We start from the raw sequence: 23,432 nt of genomic DNA on the forward strand, positions 1-23,432 counted from the left end.
TGGTCCCTTCTGGTTTTAAATCTACAGCCTGAGTTGGGCACGCACACCTCACTGCCAGACAAGAGGAAGGTTCCTTACTTTGCTGATGCTGATCCTGAGTTTGTTGCGGTTCACGTCTGTCTCTTCCCAAACCTCGGTCTCGTTGAAGGCAATGTTAGGAGGCTGGCCCAGCCCTTCCACTGGCCGGCCTGGCAGGATCGGAGGAGCATTCTCTTGGTCGCTCAAGTGTTCACCCTGCAGGACATCTTCAGTGTTCTCACGCAGCAAATCCCCAGGAACTGGAGTGATGTTAACCACCCTAAGGGGGACATCAAGACAGGACAACAATACTGATCACATAGAGAACCAGGACCCTTATATATCCTGCACCATGGACCTGCCTCAGCACCCCCGCCATATGTAGGAGCTGCCAGGCTGACTGCATCAGGGGTCGCAACCTTTCCCAGGCCAGCAGCCCATGCCCCAACAAGTTCACAAACCTCTTCCCCTCTAGCCACAAACAAAGGAAGGGCGTCCCACAGACCTCCAGGCTGACAACCCCTGCTTCAGAGAAGGTGCTGGACAATTAGGGAAGAGCCGACTGTAGGGGAAGAGTCCACCTAGCCCTAAGCTGACAGGGCTCCATAAACTTTACCCGTGTTGTCCTACCCAGTGGGAAAGAGCACGTGCTCATCATCCATTTATGCCAGGACTCTCACAAGCACCTAGGCGACTTCAGAGAAAATTCCAGTTGCCTCCCCTTGGATTGTTCTGCTAAACCACTCAGAAGATTCTAAACATCCCACCCGCACATGTCTATTCCACGCAAGTGTCAGACAGGACGGACTCAGGGTCCCCTACTCCAGTCTCCTATCTTGGACGTGGGTTGCTACCGATGATCCAGCAGAAGGCGAAGGAATCCTGAAGAGGCAGATGTGGGTTAATCTACCCCCACATTAGGTTTTATCCTGATCTCTAACAGGTAGAGATTGGTTTAAACCCTGGAATACAAGATTTAATATCCCTGCCAGAACATGTTAGCACTCGCTGTTAGAACGCTAGATACTCTTGCCACCCAGGTGATGAAAGAGATTGGATTCTCTTTCATCATCTGACAATCTTCCAACCTCTGCGACTTCCTGTGAGGAGGAGTTCGAGGTTAATCACACATCCTGTGAAAAAACATTTCCTTTTATCCGTCATGAATTTGCCACCTTTCAATTTCACTGACTGTCCCCTATCCTAACGCTGTGAGGCAGGGAGAAGAGAATGTCACACTCTCCCTTTTCTGAGCCCTTCATTGCTCTGTCGACTGTTGTCACAGCCCCTCTGATTCACCACCTCGCTAAAACAGGCAATCCCAATCTTTTCAATCTCCTGTCAGAGGAGATTTTCCAGGCCATTTTTAAATATCTAAATAGCTCTTTGCCCCAGGGTCACGGACCCCACTGGAGAAAGCCAGATACCACGTAATGTGTATCAGCACGTGGACCCCGCCAGCGAGCACCAGGGACCGTGTAACGCGCACTGGCGCGTGGACCCCGCTGGCGAGCACCAGGGACCGTGTAACGCGCACTGGCGCGTGGACCCCGCCGGCGAGCACCAGGGACCGTGCACCACGTCATGTGCAGCACCCTCCTGATGTAAAAGCGTAAGCAGGGGAACGTTCCCAGTAGAACATACAAGGTGACAACAAGAAGACAAATGCTCAGGATCCAGGTGCAATCCAGTGACTTAGGCACACGGTATTACACACACTTCATCTCTACAGCGAAATGAACAACACTTCTGTACCTAATCCTATTGTCCAGGGCAATCACGGCCAGTGTCCCTCCCAGTGACTCTCCCTTGGCCCAGCACCTGCTGACAGCATGACAGGTGTGACCATAACACTCACCCAAACATGGCTGCTGTCTGCCTGGTGTTCTGCTGTGGTGGTGTGGAGGTGCTTGTAGACAATAAAATGTCCGTTCCAGCTTTTTCCCAGTCGAAGGCCTCGTTCTCAGTAATGCCTCGTTCCTTCATGCTGTTCTCAAACACCGACATGATCAGCTAGAAGAATAAACGTAGCAACAAGGAGGGAGGTAGAGGATCTGTAACAGCTGCCAGCTGCCTTAAAGAATGCCTGAAGCACGGAGCTTGTCCAAACTCACAATTTCCATTTCATGAGGATTTCTGACATTTTGAAATGTGTTTTGGAATTGCCTTTTGGAAACTATTTTTTTTATTTCTCTCGCCCACCTTCCCTCCCCCACACACAGAGGAAATGATTTTATTAAAAATTCTGCATTTGTCAAACATTTTCTGCCAGAAAACTGTTGACGAAAATCTTCTGACCAGCTCCAGTGGATACCTCTTTCTCCCGTATCACGGGGCTTCGCGTAGCTGCACCGTAGCTAAGGTTCTATCAGCCTATCTCGTGAAAGCTGAACTTTCAGCCTGTTCTAAAAGCCACGTCCCCTCTCAGATCAGCCTGGAAATGGGAATGCCCAGTTAGGGCCCCAGGTGGAGTTTATGGGGCACATATGGGGTCATTTGGTACAGTATCTCATCAGACACAGCTCTGACAAACATGACCTTTTTACAAATTGTAACTTTTTATAATGCTTTTTTGAGCGGAGATAGGGGAAAATAATGGGTAAGAGCCATATAAAACTAATATCGTGGGGATGCCCCAGCTGAGATCTAGTGCCTAGCAGCAAGAACCAGCTCCAGAACTTGATCATTCCAAAGTTCCTGGACTTTGTAGGTGATTCTCTGGAGTGGTATGGCGGGCTGCGGAGGAGCAATGCATGGAACACCAGCACGGAGTACAGACCCTTGAGAGAGAGCCCTGCCATACAACCTATCCAGTCACCTAGGGGAAAGTGACCTGGCCTAGGAGCTAGACAGATATGAGTGCAAGTCTTCTCTTCCGCTGACTGGTGTTAGTACTGCTGTACGCTTAATATTAACCAAGACCTTCAGCCCTACCCTCCAAGGGGGAAAATCCCTCATTCTCAGCTCATCGAAAAGAAAACGCGCTTGCTGGCAGAGCTGGGCCGAGACCCCAGGTCTCCCATACAGCAGCCCAAGGCGCAGTCACTCAGCTGCCCTGCCTATGGAAGTAAGGGGGCTGAATGCACGTCGCTGATTCTGCTGCCCACAGCAGGTGAGACACAATGCTGAATTGCCCTAGCAAGAAGTCACCCATGATGGCAGCTCAGTGCAGGGAGTGAGACAGTAGCTGCAGGAGGGGGAAGGATGGTCTCTGTAAGGCAATGGATGGAGGCCTGGACACCTGGGGTTTGGTCTGGGCTCTGCCACAGCCTGCTCACCTGGTGCTGGGTGAGTCAATTACACTACAGGGGCTGGGGGCACTCAGCAGTCTGTGGTCAGTGTGGGGAGCCCACCCGCTGCCAGAGCACCAGGATGGACTGCAATTAACACTCTGGATGAGGACTCGGTTCAATCCCTGGGTCTGCCAGCACCAACCATTACCCCCTTAACTCTGCCCCTGTGGGGATGGAAATAGCAACTGGGGACATCACAGTATCCCTAAACAGACCTGCCACCCTCTCTGTGCCCAGCACAGCTCCAGCTCTGCACCCCGTCCACACAGCCCACCTGTGCTCTATGCAGGGCTTGTTGCTGCTTCTCACAGAACACCCAGGGCAGCGAGGCTGAGGGAGGGGTAAGGTCCTGCCAGTCCCCCAGGGGACACCTGAGGGTAGGGACCAGAGGGGCAGGGTCAAGTTGGTGAGGTTTTGCACCATTGGAGTTCAGGGATTTAGCATCCCCATCTCTGGAGGGGAGGGCAGAGCTAAATACCTGCTGCCTTCACTCCATGCTACCAAGGCTTATTGCATGCGAATTCACCTTAACCGGAGAGGAGCTCCTACTGGGACCTTCTTGACACAAGCCAGTAGGTCCAAGAGGACATGGGGGTGAAGTGCCACGTTAGCAATATTCCTCTGCAGCTTCTGCCACAGAACGGAGCACTCTTCGTGACTGAAAGCAGCGTGCAAGCAGGCAGCACACACGCGAGTCTGGTAGCTCACTCGGCACGTCAGTGGTAGGTGCTTTGTAAATATCGACAGAACAAAGTTCTGATGAAGACAGAACGTGGAAGGGGCTGTACGTAGGAAGCATTAAAACCGGCCAGACTGAGGAGCTGGACAAGTGCCAGGTCACGGAGAGTGGCGTTAGAAAGGATCTCTACAGTCCACCAGTCCATGCCCTTGCATCGGTCACTTAGGAAACCTTCACAGCTTCCTGAGGCATCTCCACCAGTTCTGTGTAGCTTTGCTACGGAGACTCTAACCACCTCTCTCACAGCTGGACTCCTGAGCTGTGCCATAATGCTGTCATCAGTATGTGTTGTTGATGCAGCATGTGACTTTTCAGTGGCTCCTGTTCCACCATGCTAGCAGGCTACGGCTTCTCCTCACTTTCTTTCCTCTCTTTTTTCTGATAGAAGCATAGCTGCGCTGAACTCATATAATTGGAGGTTTAGGACTAGCTGTGCCACGAAACCACTCTTGGTTTTCAAGCAGCTATAATCACAAGCTCTGTGGAAATCTGCAAACCATTTCAGGTTACCAGGACTTCTCATTGCTAAATTACTTCTGACGGACAAGTCTCTTAACAGAGGGTGCCTCCTGCACTCTGCCACTATCTGGGAAACTTCAACAAGGCCCTGTCCATATGGGCAAGTTGCACCAATTTAACCTGAATTTAAACCAATTTAGTTAAATTGGTGCAATCCCCTGTGTGGCTGCGCTCATTTCCATAACGAGTGGCCTTTTCTGGTTTAGGTTAAGCTGGTTGGGAACAGGATTAAGCTAAACCGAGGGGTTTGCTTTGGTTTAATTAAATAAGCTTCAAAAATGATTTAAGTTAAACTGGTACAACTTTCCAATGTAGCCAAGGCCTAAACGACAGATTAGTTTTCCCTTACTTTCTAAGAATGGTGCCAAGAACAGGAAATAAATGTTACAGAGAGAGCATCAGACATTGCTTCCCAAAGCCGTCCCTGTCCCCACCGGCTGCCTAAAAGGTCTTAAAAGCTACAAAAAGAAAGGGTGCATGTTTTAAATTAAACCATGCAGCTTGTTTGCTGCTGCATCCCTAGAACCTGGAGTTCAGCTCTCCTGCAGACCAGATGTGTGCATAACTGCCCGGCAGGATTGTGCAGTGGGGCTCATTCTGCAGGCCGGGCCCATGGGACTCAGAAGGAAGACACGCATATGCAGGGTAGCCAGCTACTGGCAGCAGACATGTGAACATGCTTAGCTCAGACACAGCTGCTTGAGGAACATAACCTGGATTTTCCAAGAGGGTGATTTCCAGGGTGATTATGCACCCTACGGGCCCAACTCTAACTATGCCATGTAGAAGGGATGTTTTAATTGCCTTTAAAAGACTGCTGAGAAAGTTCAAACAACTCTCACGCCACCAAGGTTCATAGCGATGGGTCTGTCTGCATCAGAGGTCGGGGCTTTTTGTTTGATGGGGTGGGGTGAGGGGGAGAGAGGAAAGAACTTGAAACTGACAAACCACCCTATGGCTCGGCCTCTCTCTGGCTTCACAGGAATGGCCTCTCCACCTATGAAATCAAAGCATCCCTCTCCAATGACATGCATCAGGCCCTCCACAAGGCCAGTCTCTTACCTGATAATCGGGCTTGGTGAAGTAGTCCAGGTTCGCAATGTGATCCAGGAAGAGGTGGAATTCAGATGGCATGTGTTTTAGCAGCATTCGATGTTCATACTTCTCTTTGATCATGCCAACTTGCTCCTGTAGAAAGGGAAATACACCAGATCCCACCATCGCTCTCCTGGCTGCACCCTCCTAACCCCTCAGCAGTAGCCCATCTGCAGGGGGCCCTCAGGGTCTGGCTTACACACACTCCCTAGCAAAGTGAGGCTGATCTGCTGATGCAGGGAAGCTTGGACACCTCTTGGGAGCTGCCCCTTCAGTGGAGACTCCTGGAAGTAGGGGCGGCTGCTCTCTGGCTCTTCCCTCCCCCAGGGGGATCTTTCAGGAACACCTGGATGGTCTGTTTTACTCCCGTGGACTCAATCTGACTTGCTGGCCAACGCTCCCATTTAACACTTCCTGGGAAGCTGGCTGGCAGGAAGGAACCAGTCAGTTCATCAACACAGGACAGACACGATGGGCCAGCAGACAGGGCTGAGGTGGTCTGTGAAGGCAGACAAGCTGAGATGGCACCATTCATTTCCAGCGCGGAAGCAATCCAGGTGACACACACTGCATTTTAGGCGACGTTACAGACTGAGAAAATCATCTCCGAAAGGAGATCAGAGGGGGGGGAAGGAAGTATTTTTGTGTGCGCTAAAGTACAGCCGAACTGGCGATGCTGATGTTACAAGGCAGCTTTCATCCCACGCACGTAGCTAGGGAAGCGGCAGGAGGCGCTGTGGGAATACACTGGTAGATTTACTAGTTAGCAGCCTAGGTTTGAACAGGATTTAAGAGTATTCCAAACATTGCTGCAGTGAGGTGGAGCGTGCATTCAATGTAAATGTTCGTTTACTCAGCAGCTGTGGGGGGTGCGCTCTCTTTGAGACAGGCAGAAAGTTCTTCCTGACACCTAGACCCAAGGTTTCAGTGCAACAGCCCAGGGGCTTGACTCTGCCTACTGCTTTCTGAAAAGCCCTGGGAAACAGCCTCTGATCTGTGCTGAGGTGCAGGAAAGGGGAGTGGAACAGCTGCTGGACAGAGTTTACCCCCGTCACCCACTACACCTTAGTCACCATGTTTCCTACCTTATCTTTGATCTTGCGCCATGGCAGCTGACCCACTGCAAACTCCACTAACATGTAAAAGAGGGACCACAGGTCATCATGTCGACCCATCTCCTGGAGAAAAGGAAGACAAAGTAAAGCAGATACGAGGCTCCAAGCCCTAACAGCCAAACAGCGTCTTTTCTGCTGTGTGGGAGATGGCGCATGTGCGGAGACACCACGGCGTGTCAAGCGGAGTGAACACCACCCTGGGAACGTGTCACTTCCATTCTCAGGACACTTCCAGAAACTAGGGTAACTATTATTCAGGTTGTACAGTCAAGCGCCCAGACATCAGGGAATAAGGTTGTCCATGCAAGCTTAACTTGTGTACCCCTTGTGCGTATGCATGTAATTACGCAATCATAGACTATTTTTTCCACATGACCCTGCCTCAGGCAGTGCACAGAATGGATGATGCTCACTGCATGGGGAGCTGCTCAATACTTCTTTTTCCCCCATTCTTCAGGGTGTGGATCCCACCCTTGTTCACCCCACACTATTCAAACCTTGCTCTGAATGCAGAATTAATTCCCTCAGGGGCTTGTCTGCAACACTCATTACTACAGTAACTAAGCGCTTCCCAAATGGTTAATGCATTTATCCTCACATCTCCCTGAAGGTGAGGCAGGGTTATGCTCATTTTACAGAGGGGGAACTGAGGCATGGGGTTTAAAGCCAAAATTGTCAAATGTGCCCATTAATTTTGGGTGCCCAGTATGAGATGCCTAGGGCTGATTGGTCTGAGCATTTTGCATTGCACAGTACTTTATATATTCAAGCACTGCTCCCAATGACTTCAGCTGAGAGTGCTCAGTGCTCGTGTAAATCTGACCCTAGGCGTGTACCCAGAAAACAGGGAGAGAGTCCAGTGTGGCATTCAACTGCTCCACTTACCACACACTTTCAAACTTCCGCAACACATGGGACAGTGGTCTGACAGACACAGCCCTAATCCACCCCCAGAGCACCAGCCATCCTGGGATCAAGTCATCCTGAATGAGCCCAAATTTAGACAGATCTGCACAGGGATGGCAAAGGGCACATTTCTGACACCCAGGAGGCCCGCTCTGCCAAATTTCAGGTCCGTGCTCCAAAGCTCAAACTGAGGCAGCCATGGAAAATTTCAGCCCAAACAGTTAGTCTGGCAAAGGCACAAATAACTGGAACCAGGATCTTGTAATAGAATGTGTCAGGCAAACTTAGCTACAGCCAGCACAGCCAGCGCCAGCTGTAATAAGCATTGAGAGAAGAATTCCCTAGAGGATAACTATAATCCAGGGGGATCAATATACCGTGTTTGATGGGAACTCAAATGTTAACCACTAAGGGGACTTCACTGTCTAAAGAAATCCCTACCCACTGCTTTCAGCACCGGGGGCTGAAAATGGCCACCATTAGAAGCACTTCTCATCATTACGGCTGCGAGTCTGTAACGGATTCCATGACTTCCGCAGCTACAGCGGCTGGTGCGGCTGACCCCAGGGCTGCCCCAGCAGCTGGCACCGGCTGTTGCTGGGGTGGCCCCAGAGCCAGCCACTGGGGCGGCCCCAGAGCCAGCTGCACCGGCAGTTGGTTGGGTGGCACCAGGCAGCTGGCCCCGGGACCGCCCAAACAGTGGCCAATGTGGCTGGCCCTGGAGGCCGCCAAAGCAGCAGCGATTCCAGGGGCAGCTCCGGAGCAGCAGTCCCGGGGGCCATTCTGGAGGCCATCGGAGCAGTGGCCCAGGGGACCTTGGAGCAGCTGGTGGCCGGGGGTAGTCAGCCCCCACCGCCAGAGCAGGGACCACCGATTGGCTCCCGGAGGGCCCCCAGAGCATCTAAGATTTACTCAGGGGTATTTATAGTAAAAGTCATGAACAGGTCACGGGCTGTGAATTTTTGTTTATTGCCCGTGACCTGTCCATGACTTTTACTAAAAATACCCATGACTGAATCTTAGCCTTACTCATCACGCACAATATAAACTAGCAGTGGATCTAGAAATAAAGGTCTGGAGGGAAGCGTGCTCTAGTGCAGGAGTTCCCAAACTGGGGCCTCTCGACCATCAGCCATCTGCAGGTCATTTGCTGGGGATCTGCAAAACACGATGCACCTCCCGGCCTAGAAGTCTGATTACTAATCCCATTTCTGACACTGACTCTTTATGTGACCTTGAGCTAGCCACTTAGCCTCTCGAGTGTCAGCATTCTCATTTGTAAGAGAGGGTAACACTGATCTGCCTATTTTTAGGGCGACCAGTTGGGGCTAATTAGCTGTCTGGGAAGCCCAGTGAAGATTAAAAGTGACTATCAATGTTTTACCACTTACAGTAATTACACATATGCATTTCCAAATCACCTCGTAAAAGCCACATCACTTGGGATGCAAAAAGGCTGGAGGGAAGGATGAGATTGGGCAGAGGGGAGTGAAGGGCCAGAGCTCATAAAACCTTTTCTTCTGGCAGGAACTTTAGTTCCATAACCTAAGCATCAGAAGAACTTTACCATACAGACAGGAAACACTGCTTACATATTTACAAATATTGGATGAGAGGGGGAAGGCCAGACATCTGGGGAGACTGGGGCAAAACAGGCCAAATATTTTGCAGAAGTAACATCCCTCTTCAGAGGAAAAAAAATCTAAGATTTGTTCTGAGTTACCCATGTCACCAGGGCTAGGCTGCCATGAGACACAGCCTTCCCACGGCCAGCATGCTGCTAGGGCCCTGGGGCGGTGGGCCCACGGCAAGGAGCCACACAGGAACATGGCTTTCCGTTTCTCTTGTATTTTGTATTTTATTTTTTCTTAATAGCAGCAACAAATATGGTAACTGCCAAATATTAGACAGGCGATTAGAGAAAAGCCAATGACTAGCTCATATTTTTACACATACAATCAATAGCCTTCCACCTCCACTGGAGTTATTTGACACATCAGCTTGCTGTAGGCAACAAGCAACTCACATCAGCCAACCCCTCCCACAGCTACAGAGCTACTCTATGTCTACATGGCAATAAAAAGCCCACAGCATCGAGTCTCAGAGCCCAGGTCAGTTGTCTCAGATTCGTGATGCAGGGCTAAAAATTGCTGTGTAGACAGTTGGGCTCGAGCTGGAGTCCGGGCTCTGCCATACACCCCCCTCGTGGGGTTTCAAAGTCTGCACTCCAGCCTGAGCCAAATGTCTGCACTGCAATTTTGAGCCCCACAGCCAGAGTCAGCTGCCTCGGGCCAGCCATGACCATGCCACTGATCTTTTATTGTAGTGTAGACATACCCTTCGTGGCTGCAGGGGTGGAAAAAACCCTTCTCTTTTAACCCCTAAGAAATGGAGATACTCACTCGGTTTTTGTGTGCATTCACGGAAGCATAGCGGACTGTTCCCCGAAACCCAGCAACATTGCGAGGCTGATGGGAGACAATAAATAATCTCAGAAACAAAGCAGGGTGTTGGAGAAGCCAGAGTGCAGCAAATTCCTAAAGACTTCCCAGCTCTACCCTGGGGCCATACAAACCTGAAAGCTGCAGATCTCTTCTTAATGCCCTTCCCTGTGATCAAGTGGCCATATAAACAGACAACATGTGCCTTAGTCCTACATTTCCCTGAAAAACTCCTTCTGCGCTAAGGGGACAGTGATCAGTAAAGTCGCTCCGGGCAGCAAAACTGTCAGCATCACCCAGGTTTGTACCTTCATAACTAAATTCTAGTTTGAGCAGAAAGTGAGTGCAGGAGCCCAGAAGCAATCCTTCCTTTGAGTACAAACTGATAATGGGGCAGTGTGGGTAAGCTAAATCCAAGGCAGTACCTGAGGGCCAGCCCAGTGGTTTGCTATTCTGATACTGCCGCTGGATAGATGCAGGTGCTGATCCTGCCTGTTACCTCCCTGCAGGATCCTCTCCAATCCCCCCTCCCATGCACAACCCTCCTGCAAACCCCTCTTAGACCCCACCCAATGCTACCTGCCAGCTGCCCGATTCCTCCATCTCCTGAAGACAAGCAGGCCCCACTGGAACACGTGATGGGGTCACGCACTAGAGCATCCTGCTCTGGCCCCCACACAATGGACTGCACTGGACCCACGAGGTCACACTCATCTCTAATATCTCAGTCCTGCCCTGCTTCCAGTGCTCAAACTGCTCATTTCACCCCTCCAGGGACTTGTATAGTTCCCATCTCCATGGTGTCTGAGAACTTCCCAGTTCCCTACCTATTCCCCACACCCAAGGCAGGTGCTGTCAAAACCTCTCCCCTACCTCTGAACAGGTACCAACATGGAAGCTACACGCTAAGAGTTAACAAGTGGAAAACCTTCTAATGTTCACCTATTTTCCCAGGCTCCTCCGAGTCCCCCTTGGAGCCTTTGTTCTCCCTTTCTTTACTCTCACCCCTCAAGTGCCCTTCCCCACCCCAGAAGATGGATACAGCTGTCTTGAGACCAAGTCAGTACTGCTCCTTGCATCCATCACAGGAGGTTATTCTCACTGCTGACGGGGCTGAGAGTGCTGCTTCCAGAGATCTCTCATGTCTGCACAATTTCACCTGTGGAAGACGTGATCATTCTGAACTAATTCTATGTAGAATAATGAAACATGGCAAGTGATTATGGGGAGCTTCACAGATGTAAAAAAGATAATGGGTACAGGCGGGATTTTCAAGAGGCAGAGTTAGACCGGGGGATGTTGGCAATGGCCCAAATGGGCTCAGAGTTCAGCCCAGGGCAAGCACTTTTGAAAATCCCTCCCTAAAAACTCCAGACAGGCCCAGATGCTTAGAGGTCGGAGCACTTGGCAGTGCAGTGCAAGGAGATGCCAGTTCAATTCTCTCATCACTTGGGAGGCAGCAGTTGGCCCTGAGGACTCAGTTGCATACCTCGATACAAACTTCCCTTCAGTGCTGACTGGTCTGAAGAAGATTCTATTCAGTCCTCCTGGCCAGCCTGGAGAGGGGCTAGAATTGCAGAGCTGTGAGAGCGGGGCCTGAAGCAGGGGAAGAATGTGAGAGTCCTCAAGGCTCAGGGATGGACTGGCTGACGGGCAGTTCAGTGGAGTTCATACATGAAAGCTTGCATATTTATATCTGCCTCTGGAAATTTCCACTACATGCATCCGACGAACTGGGTATTCACCCACAAAAGCTTATGCTCCAATACGTCTGTTAGTCTATAAGGTGCCACAGGACTCTTTGCTCCTATGTTTAAAGTTATGCATATGTATAAGTACTTGCAGGATCAGGACCTAAGATTGTATTTTTATATTAAAATGTTCTCTTAATGCCTATTTGGATTTTTCTCACCACAAATTTACTTCAATGTTAACACTGAGTATCTGCCTAGCTTTTCAGTACATTATCAAAGTTCAAAATGGTGAATTTTTTTATACATCTATTCTCGCAAACCCTGTGTTATTGATTTATCCAGACTGAATGTATAATGCGGCATTTGAAACCATAACTAAAATCCATGATCAAAAGTCACAAGTCTATTATGCCCAAGTCCCATTATTCCAATTCACTGAGGGTGATTTCAAGGCTTTCAGAATTAAAATCCTTGAGAAGGAAAACCAACATGGATGCATCACCTGTTCCCTGAGGTTTGTAATCCTGGAGCACACCAGCCCAAGTGATGAAAATACTCATTCAGCACCAACAAAAGAAGCTGTAGCAATTAACAGCTGTGATGCTGCTTTCATGATCCAGCCTTGTTCCTCCCAGAGTATTTACTTGAGACCTCCCCCAGTGAGCGGCTGTTACATTTTTCAGTACTTCATTGGAGAACATGACTTTCTGAAACGTAGATTTGGCCTGCGGTTGAATTACTGTAGCTGGAACTCAACTACCAGCATAAGCCTCTTCTACGTATTCAAGAGCAAGTGTTGATTCCTAAATTGTGAGTGGAAGCTGGCACACACGGGAATATTTCATAAGCTGGAAAGTGATATGGTGTTAAACCTGTGCTTTCATGCTTTACAAGTCATAATGCTTTCCGAATATGCGTTCTGCAGTTCTCTCATTGCAGTTCAGCACAAGATATTTTTCTGTCTTCTTTCACACTTCATCAGCTATGGCTGAATTTGTTGAATCTGTTCAGAATCAAGTCCCAACAATGCTGCCTTCAATATCTGGAGCAATTTCTCAGCAAACCTCTTCAGGCCAATATTTGTTACTTTCTGGGAAACAGAGTCTATATCATGTCTCTGCTCTTCACAGATTTTCATTAATTTGGGCCATTCTGAAACAAGCTTCTAGGCAATCTGCAAATGCAGATTCCACTTTTCTTCTCAAGGCATCACAAATACATGGCGATCTCTATGCTTGTCTTTGCAAAGCGGTTATTGGGCAAGAACTCTTCACACAGCCCCTGCTCCTGCAACTGAATCCACATGGCTAACCCCCTGAGCCCTACAGAAGTCAATGGAGCTCCACACTGGTACAGGGATCCAGACTCACGCACCACATCGCAGGATCAGACTGGCCTTCAATACCATGGTCCTTGCCAGTCTTTCCTTCCAAGGCTTCTAGCAGGAATTGTACAGTATGTGCAGAACAGCCAGACTTTACTCACCAAGGTCATCTTTTTCTTGCAAGGCTCCCCTTCTCCTCTTAGCCTCATTGGCTGCATTGTCTATCACAAAATCAGTGGCCTGGCGCTTAGTGTTCTCTCACATATTTTGATTGTATCACTAGCAATTGTGGTCAGATGTTTGGAAGAACAGGAGTAACTGGAGATGTCTAGCTTGTCACACACAAAAAGTCCCTCCCTCAGTAGTTGCTGTCCCATATACAATAGGTTTGCTATGAATGTCACACCTCCCATCTGTACTCAGGATACATGTGCTCTCCAGACAGGTTATGAAAACACATGGTTTTCTCCTCTTGAAACACTTTATTCAGGAAATGGCCATCAGTTGCAAACCCTGAAGGAAGAATATGGTCTAGTCAAAGCCTTTCGTTTTTTTTGACTTGTGGATATTCGAGGGATCAGAAGGTGGTGCTTGCAAAAATACCACAGGCCATTTGCTTATCAATTTTGTGTTTCAGATACAAAAGACGTTAAAAAAGCCCTAGGGCATCACTTTTTTTAAGTGTGCATTTTTCTAAGTGTGAAATTTCTTAGTAGAAAAAAATTCCATGTAAAATCTGAAATGCTACAAACAATTAGGAAATTCTAATTGAAGACAAAAGCACAAAATATCCACTTCAGCCATTTAAAACTATCAAATGAGAAGACAGTAAAGAACTAGCAAATGGTAAATAAAAATCTGATTTAAATTATAAATATTTGATTCATTTGGTAAACTTTAGGATTTCTATACATTCTGTTGTTCAGGTCAAAGGATGTGTCTTTCTCCTTGTGTAGACATGCCTAGCACATTGGGGACAACTGCCAGAGTACAGACAATAAATAAGACTAGATTTTAGTCACGGGTATTTTTAGTAAAAGTCATGGACAGGTCATGGGCAGTAAACAAAAATTCATGGCCCATAACCTGTTCATGACTTGTATTATACAAGCCTGACTAAATCTTGGGGGAGGGGCAGCCCAGGGGTGCCTCAGGTGCTCTAGGGCAGTGGGTCTCAAACTTTTTTCCTGGCAACCCCTTTCACACAGCAAGTCTCTGAGTGTGACCCCCCCTAATAAATTAAACACACTGTTTAATATATTTAAGACCATTATAAATGCTGGAGGCAAGCGGGCTTTGGGGTGGAGGCTGACAGCTCGTGACCCCCCATGTAATAACCTCACGACTCCCTCAGGGGTCCCAGCCCCCAGTTTGAGAATCCCTGCTCTAGGGGGAGCAGCCCGGGACACCCATTTGTGCTGAGGGGGTGCACGTGGCGGCGGGCGGCCCGGGACCCCAACAGGTGCTGGGGGAGTTTGGCGGGGCTGGCAGGCTCCCTACCCTAACCTGGCTCCGCATGGCTCCCCAGAAGCATCAATGTGTCCCTCCCTCAGATTCTAGGTGGAGGCGTGGCCAGATGGCCCCGAGCGCCGGCTCCCCAGCTCCCATTGGCCGGGAACCGTGGCCAATGGGAGCTGTAGGGGCAGTGCCTGTGGACAGAGGCAGCACACAGCTTCTGCCTAGGAGCTGAGGGAGGGACATGTCGCCACTTCAGGGGAGCCCCCCCTAGGTAAGCACAGACCAGAGCCCTCACCCCCTCCTGCGCCCCAACCCCCAGCCCAGAGCTCCCCCACCCAAACTCCTACTGCTGCTGGGGGAGGGGAGGCACGATGGCCCAAGACTGCCCCAGCAGTGGCTGATGTGGCTGGCCCAGAGGGTGCCTGAGCTGCTCGGGCAGCCCTGGAACCAGCCACACCGGCCGTTGCAGAAGGCACAGAGGTTCTGGAAAGTCACAGAATCCGTGACCTCCGTGATAAACTCGCAGCCTTAACAATAAAAATACAAAGCACCCAGAGGAAATGTACAGCACGTGAAGTATGCTTTGTTTATAAGGAGCTTTATTTTGGGGGACGGTATTAGATTCGCACCCTACAGGCGAATGATCCTAGTCTATTGGATAGGTGTTCATCTCTGTGCATTGAGAATAGCCAAGTGGACGAGGTACACGCAGAATTCACTGACACCGCGTTAAGCCCTCGAGCTGCATTGCTTCTGGTAGAGGTGAGAAGCCGCCTCAAAGTCCCCAGGCCTGGTAGAGCATCTCCAGCCCCTTCGCAATGCCAGACGGTGCCAGGAAACTCTTTTCCAGCTCCTCTGATGGCATTGAGGAAGATGTTCCTACCTGAGCCAAATCTGGGGTCAATGAAGTCAAAACTGAAGCTGCATGGTGGGGAGATGGCGTGCACCCAACACCCTCTGCCAAAGTACATTCAAGGGGAAGCACCTGGAGAGAGGTTCTTACTGATAAAGGCCCCAGGGATTGAACAGGGATGTAAGCTACAATCCCAGACAAATGCCCCAAGCTATGGTGGTCTGTGATGGACACTCCTCACATCTGACTTCTTTAGGTACTGGTCAGCTACAATTCAACAAGGAGCTCCAGGAGTAGAGATCTGTAAAGCCAATCTCATGGCAGGGAAATAAGGTTTTAATGTAGCGAATACAAGGTGGGGGTGTCATCTGCTGGAAAAGGCAGGGCACAGTTTTATTTTAGAGAAAAATAATTAACAGGACTTGGAAGTGGGATCTCGGATTATCCAATGACCTCTATGAAATGGTGACTTCTCTTCACTTGTGACAGGAGCTTTTTGCAGATGTTACTAAATTCTGATATTTACACTTCAGACTAAACAAGGAGAACCCTTTCTCCTCCAAAGTGTGTACACGGGATGGAAACCCAGAAGGGATTTCCAGGGAAACATGGACAGGGCCCCTGGAGAACCGAGGAGTCCCCCAGCTCTCTGGCAGTGGTTGGCAATAGGTCCTGGTTGTAAGGGCTTACTGCAAAAGGTGGGACAGGAAGTGAAGCTCAACTAAACAAACAAGTAAATAAAGCAACTTAAACTCAATAATCGGAACTTCCAATTTCGATCCGTGCGACAGGCAGGCTGCCCTGGTGACCTGGGTGAGGGGCACTGATCTCCTAGTCTCTGCTGCGGTTGTGCTGAAGGCCCCATCAGAGACAAACTCTCTGTCCCGTGAGATTTAGCGATGTCCCTTTTAAACGGCAGTGTTTTGTACAACCCTTGACGACAGCAGCATCTTTTATCCTCATGTGGAGTTGGGAAGGAATGAATACGGAAAACCAGACTCAAAATGCAACAATACCCAGGAGGAAAAGCCCTGCCCCTGACACCAGACCCCCAAGAGTGACAACCAGGTCCCTGAGACTGGAACCCCCAGAGTGCCCAAGCACTCCTGGGGCCAAAACCCCAACAGCTTTGGGCTTCTGCATCAGATTAGGTGGATCTCAAAATCCTGCTGAAAAACAGAAACATATCATGAAGGGAAAACAAAAACAGACTTAATTCTGAACTTCATCGAGAACAAAAGCATAAAACAAAATGAAACCCAGAAGCATGGTGATGGCTCACTCACAACTCATGGCAGAGATGGTTACGAGCAGCGGATGGGAAGCCAACGCATCAAACACAGCCTCAAAAGAAGAGCCCAAAAGAACTGTAAAACAGAGAGAAACCCAAAGAAAACCATGATAAAAAAAAACACAAAATGGAGAAAAAATTAAATAGAAATGAATTAAAAATCAAAGCAATATTGCGTCCCTCCCAATGCACGCATCTCCTCCTCAGCTGCTGCTGTCAGCCCCCATGCTCACTCCCCAGCACTGACAGGAGCGTCTCCCCTGGCTGTGTGGGGGCTCATTGACATAGCCAGCCCTTTGGGACAAGGACCCATAATTTGTGAACTGCCTGTCAAGCACCATGAGCTCTCCGCCAGAGGGACTGGGGTCTCTCCCGAGACCAGCTTCTCCTCACTCGCTGTTTCTAACACAAGGCATAAAACGCAGAGCAGTGGTGGCTGATGCCCAAAGTGCTGTGGTGGGAGCTTCAGTCCTGCCCTCCCTGAGGCAAGTGTTTCTGATTCTCCCACTCAAATGAAATAAATTGACTAAATCAACCCTCTGGGGCTCCTCCCGCTCCCACAGACAAATCTACTCTCCCTTCCCCACCTGACCCAAACCCCAGCTCTGCTCCCCTGCTGCTGAAAACCCCTCCACACTGCCAGCTGCTGCCTTGCCCTTCACCAGGTCACATGAGCCACTTCCAGGCCCCACCATCTCGCTGGGCCACAGGCCCTATCTCCTCCCTCCTTGTGACTACAGGCTGGCTAGTGCCATACACTTGTGGCCTTGGGGCTCTGCACCGGGGTTGGGAAGGGAGTATGTTGAAGGTCAGAGTGTGGCCGTAGAAGGGATTGTTAAGGGTTCACCATAACGAGGACAAACATGACAGCTCGTTTGCACTGTCCATTATATGGTACATAGACTGTGAATTATTGTGTTGTCTGTTTTAAAAGCGTGTAAGATTGCAGATATGGGCTTACATTATAAATCAGCACTAATAAACAATTCAATAAGCTCTGTGACAAATTTAACGCAGGGAGGTATTATTGCATTTGATTCAATAAAATCACCTGGAAGTGAATGTCATGAATCTACTTAGGTTGTTGTAGTGTGGTGCAGTGGCATCCAGGACCCCACTGTTCTAGGCATTGTACAAACACAGAACAAAAAGACAAATCCTGCCCCAATTTAGCTTACCCTCCAAGTTCTCCAGCATGATTCACAATTCTACCATTTAGACTCATGGTGACATGGAAGCTGTGATGTGTCCGACAGCAGCAGGGTACAAACCAAACACATCTTGCTATGAACGTAACCTTTGTGAGAATACAATGTTTATTTACATCGGTTTGGGCTTACTGCTGTAGCTGTACGTGCACTATTCAACTCCCCCACACTGCTGTACTCAGCTGCTTTAACTTGTCCCCTCCGAGGTAGAGTTTTATAATTGCCAGGTGTCCAGTTATTCACCTTTGTTACAGATAAGACAATAATAATCTCCTCTTCTCCTCCACGTCATTTCTAGTACCAACCCACTCCCCCACAAAATCCTACGCTTTTATAGTATGAATACAAACTTTTTTTGAAAAAGTCCTGAAACTACCAAATCCCGTGCCCATCGCTCCCTGCATTGTGCCTGGATTTTGCATCCCTTTCCTGTGCCCTTTGTCTGTTTTCATTTCTTTAGACTGTGAAGTTCTCAGGGCAGGGACAGTGTCTTTTATGAGTGTCATGTGCAGTACCTAGCAAAAACTAGGGTCCCCCCTGAGTCTGACTGATGCTACTACAATACAATCACTAATACTGATGTCTGACCTAACTCTTTTACATATGATAGGTCTCAGGTGAAAGGTGGGCAGCACAAACCCACTGGGCTTGGATTTAAGTATTTCAGGTCTCAGGAAGGATACAATCTATTCTATGCACAGTCTTTCTCTACAGTTCATTCTTTCCAAGTGAAAGAAAATCTGCTCCAGTTGTAGGAAATACCATTTCTTCTTTACCTAGGTGCATTTCTAGTCTGCTTTTCACTGCAGTAACAAAAGGCTCTTAACAGTTTGCACCAAAGTGCAAGCATAGATTTAGACGGAAAACTAATGTCAGAAAATTAAACTCTTCTTTGTTACCTTGTCCTGCAATACTGACCATGTTCATCTAAAGAGGCTAAGTACCATTCTGCCTAAAATGTTTTCCTTCTGCAATAGACAGACCGTCACTCGCACATGTATATAGTATCTTCAGCAAGGCACTGGAAACTACTGCAGTGCAGTCTGAATCACAAGGAGACAGATCTAATCAATGGACTGCAGCTGACTAAGAAAAAAAAACAGAGTAGCTTGCAGAGCACAATAGCACATTGCCAGTTCAGACAAACAGGAGAGCTACATCCCAGAAAGAAGACCACCTTTCCCTTGGTGGCCAATAAATGACTGCACTGAGCTGGTGAAATAACAGCTCATTTGGAAAATTTTCAGTGAATATATTTTTGAAAATGCAAAGAATCCACAGCTTGTTGCGATTATATTAAAAAGGACGTAGGCACCAGGCGCAAATGAACACAATTACCAACAGTACTGAGCCAGGTTTCTATAGAGAGCACACAGGGTGCGAATGCAGCCTTGAAAACCTGCAGTTCAGCATGCTAAATAACTGCAAAGCTCCTCTCCCAGAGTTTACTTACAAATCCTGTTAGGGTATGGTAATGACGGCACGCTAGGCTGCCCACGTGTTACACCATCCCCATTTAGCTGGCATTAGCCTCTCCTGTAGGTCTTCCTCTTTTTAGAGGATTTTATCTAGGATGTCACTATTTACTCCAGGCTGAACTGTGACCCTGAAGAGCTGAGGGCAGAAGGAATCTCTCTCACACTGAAATTAAATCCGCCTAGCCATTTTGGGACTACAGGCCTGCAAATCGAAATCTGGACTTGGCGGCCTGGGAGGGCAAGGATGCATCCTGGAGAAAAGCACCTGAAACGACAGGAGCGTGTTGGCTTCAAAAGCGGCTACAGGAAATGTGCGCTATATGAAGCCCAGCTTCCTGAGGAGGGGGAGCACTCGCCAGACATGCTGATGTGACAACGCACAGCAGAACTGAAGGAGTCATCAAGGGCTAATGCATTATTATCCACAAACCGAGAACACTCTGCGGGCCCTGACATGAAAGACAAAAATGCCTAATAAGGAGGACAGGCTGGCTCCTTTACACAAGTGAGCCTATGTTCTCCATTCTGCTATGCCTCTTGTCTGTATGATTCAGTTCATGCTATAATGTTCACTGCCTGCTTTGGGCTCTCCCGCCAACATAATGCTGTCCACCCCAGCACTTGGGTCGGTCTCACTTACGTCATTCAGGGGGGTGGTTTACGCCCACCCCTGAGTGACATAAGTTATACCGACATAAGTGGTAGCGTGTACAAGCCCTGAGTGGTTGGTCTCTCACTGTGAGGCAGTGTAATCCCTCCACTGTTTCACTGGGCCCTGGCCAGAATTCTGCATGCACCCAGGCCTCAAACCATGCCTGGAACTTCCTTCATGAAATTAGAGTTTTGGCTGTCCGCGCGGATTGCCCCACACTGAACACACTGTATTCTTCTGTCCATCATTTGTTTCCCATTCGCTCAACAATAGTCTCTGTGACGTTGCACGCCATGTGTTTTATGGAAATATGCTTATGAATGTGAATATGATGTAACTGGAATATGCTTTATGCAAAAGATCTCTTGTAAGGTATCATAACAAAGGTTATAACCTACTGAATATATTCCTCCTACTTGTATGCACGTATCATTCATGTATCTGAAGCTAGAAATATGAAGTATAACTCTGAGGTCCTATTGTAATTGTGCAAAGTGTGGGCCATTAATGGTGGTTTAGAATTGTGATGGCTCCCATTGACTAGGACAATTGGTTGTAAACGGTTTATTGACCTACAAACCTTCCTATGTACCTGTGGGCCAGCCCATGGGGAATGGAGACTAGGGGGTCTTACAGTGACATGTGACCATGTCACATGATACTGAAATCCATCTTAAATCTGGTACTTTTCCATTTAGAAGGAGGGGTGGGGACCAGGAGAGACAAAAGATTCCTGCCTTGTGCCAAAGCTATAAAAGGGGGTGGAGCAGGACAAAGGAGGCAGCCAGTCATGAGAAAATCCCTGCTTGCCACCTGAGATGTCTGCTGGAACTATCAAGGACTGTACCAGGGGAAAGGATTGGGCCCAGACCAGGAAGGAGTCTAGTCTGTGAAAGAAGCTTATTGGAACATCTCTGAGGGTGAGATATTACCTGTAATCAGTTTCTTAATGTATTAGGCTTACACTTGCGCGTTTTTCCCACATTTTGCTTGATGACTTACTTTGTTCTGTCTGTTATTACTTGAAACCACTTAAATCCTACTTTTTATACTTAATAAAATCACTTTTGTTTATTGATAAACCCAGAGTAAGTGATTAATACCTGGGAGAGCAAACAGCTGTGCATATCTCTCTCAGTGTTATAGAGGGAGGACAATTTATGAATTTATTCTGTATAAGCTTTATACAGCGTTAAACGATTTGGGGTTTGGATCCCATTGGGAACTGGGTGTCTGGGTGCTGGAGATAGGTGACTGCTGAGCTGTTTTTAGTTAAAGCCTGCAGCTTTGGGGGTGTGGCGCAGACCCTGGGTCTGTGCTGCAGCAGGCTAGCATATCTGGCTCAACAAAGCAGGGTTCTGGAGTTCCAAGCTGGCAGGAAAAACTGGCTCAGAGGTAATTTCTCAGCACGTCAGGTGAGAGTCCCAAGGGATCTCTGTGACCGAACCCGTCACAGTGGCGTAGTCGGCAGGATATGTGCACGGCTGATTGTTCCGAGACGCTGGTAGTGATTTTAAGTGAGTTTTAAGTGTGGTGGCTGGAGAACAGACAAAGTGGTTACTGATTTGTTATTTTCTGTTTGCTTATTTTGGGTAAGGGAAATAGGGACGGAAAAGTAAGCAAAATGAGTGAGAGTGAAGCTCAGAAGAAGCTAGAAGTGCAGAGATTGCTGAGAAGGAAAATGAACACAAAAGGCAGATGGAATTAAGACAAGGAAATTGAGGCCCAGAAACAGGCTCAGAGGTAATTGCAGCACATCAGATGACAGTCCCAAGGGGATCTCTGTGACCGAACCTGTCACAGTCTCTCTTTTTTTTTTTTTTTTTTTTTTAGTGTAACGTAAAGGTCATTTTGCCAGGTAGTTCTTGCTGTGGGTTCTCTCTCTTTACCTCTCAATCATCTCACTTTAAAACAACCTTTCCAGCATTTTGAGAAATTAAGTTGAGTGTTGTACTCCTGGCCCACACCTTTGGAAGCTGAGCTACAATCAGTTTTGCCAGCTCTAAGAGCAAAAGGCCCTTCAGGTACGTCTTTAGTGTGTATGCATTTTGCAGAAAATAGCTACCTGTGCTGATGTTGTTTAAGGGGCATGTGACAGGATGGCAGGTTCTAGGACTCGGCAGGAAAATGCAGGGCTATTCTGCTGACTCACCCTGGCAGTCAGATAGTCATAGCAGCTGGGTCTCACTAGCTCCAGCTCTGGTGGCTGAAAGGTGGAGAGTCTCCAAAGCAGGAGAGGGATTGGATGTCTTGCAGGAAGACTCTGGAAACAGGCAGCTCTGGGGAAAGCTTAGATAAGGTTTGGTTTTGTTCAGGATAAAGGGGAACCCCAGGAGGTTTGCAGTCTAACCAGCGTGAGCATTCTGAGGACTCTATCCGTCCACAGAAAGAAAGAATAGTGTAGTAAACTTCCATTTAACTCCCCTTCCACAGCCCACCATGATGCTGGGGGGGGGGGGCATATAATGAACATAAAATACTAAAAACTAAATAAATATTGGTCTCCATTTCCTTTCATGTCATTCCCCAGCACCAGACTCTCTGATACTTCCTCCTGCATCCTGTTTGGCACAGTCTACTTTCAAGCACTAGATAATGAAATTTACTCTGAGGAACTGGCTTTGACACCCAATTATTGCACTAATGGCCTGAGATGGGACAGTCGTCAAGGCACATATTCCCTTTGCTTGTTTTCCTTGAAGCAGAAAACGCCATCTCTGATTCACATAGGAGGAGTGTCAGTCTACTGTGGTTACGCAAACCCTGTCTTTTGTTTTCATTCCATCTCCATGTTTTTAGCTATTCAATCCTGTGTTTGTTGCTGTCTGGGTAACTCCCTGCAGGCACCCCCAAGGAGACAGGAACCCCATAACCTCAAAAGGAGAGGGGCTGAAGGGTGAAGCCTTCCTGGAAACTACACCACCAACTCACTCTCAGTCAAAAAGCTTGGACAGAGGGGGATTAGGGGAAAATCAGTTGAATTCAATGGGATTATAATAGAATAATGCAAACTCTTATCAGTTTGTCTGAATGTGTTAGGGGCTGCCTGTGGTTATTAATGGGGTCTCAGTGAAGGCAGGCAGGCCCCAGAATGGACATGCCTTAAAGTCATATTCCAGCTCAAAGCATCTTGCTGGCACAGCCTCTCCACAGAGCCAGTGTGGTGTTGCTGCTGTTCGGTTCACAAGACAAATTTCCTTCCCGGTGGCCGACTTGGGCAGTTAGAGAGTGGGGGACAAGGGCTGTTTGGGTGAGTTGGTGTGACGGGAGGTGTGCGTGGTGAGAGTAGGACCAAAGCAGAATGACTGGCTTGAGAAGACAGCCAAAGCTTTTGTAGGGGGACGGAAC

At 48.4% G+C, this 23,432-nt stretch overlaps 1 protein-coding gene across 3 annotated transcripts in view; it reads right to left on the bottom strand.

Moving 5' to 3' along the window:
- Nucleotides 1-23,432, bottom strand: part of TTBK1 (tau tubulin kinase 1) — a 121,039-nt gene that overhangs the window by 49,498 nt on the left and 48,109 nt on the right. For 2 of the 3 annotated variants that reach the window (XM_074949767.1, XM_074949768.1), the window contains exons 6-10: nucleotides 10,088-10,153; nucleotides 6,750-6,842; nucleotides 5,632-5,757; nucleotides 1,877-2,031; nucleotides 79-298 (exon numbers count right to left, since the gene is read on the bottom strand). In XM_074949767.1, coding sequence (XP_074805868.1) covers nucleotides 79-298; nucleotides 1,877-2,031; nucleotides 5,632-5,757; nucleotides 6,750-6,842; nucleotides 10,088-10,153 — 660 coding nt within the window. Of the gene's footprint in view, nucleotides 1-78; nucleotides 299-1,876; nucleotides 2,032-5,631; nucleotides 5,758-6,749; nucleotides 6,843-10,087; nucleotides 10,154-16,741; nucleotides 16,765-23,432 lie in introns of those variants that run through there. The other variant, XM_074949769.1, reaches the window with a different exon arrangement.

The sequence above is a fragment of the Natator depressus genome, chromosome 3 (genome assembly GCF_965152275.1).
Source record: "Natator depressus isolate rNatDep1 chromosome 3, rNatDep2.hap1, whole genome shotgun sequence".
In the NCBI taxonomy this organism is placed as follows: Eukaryota; Metazoa; Chordata; order Testudines; family Cheloniidae; genus Natator; species Natator depressus.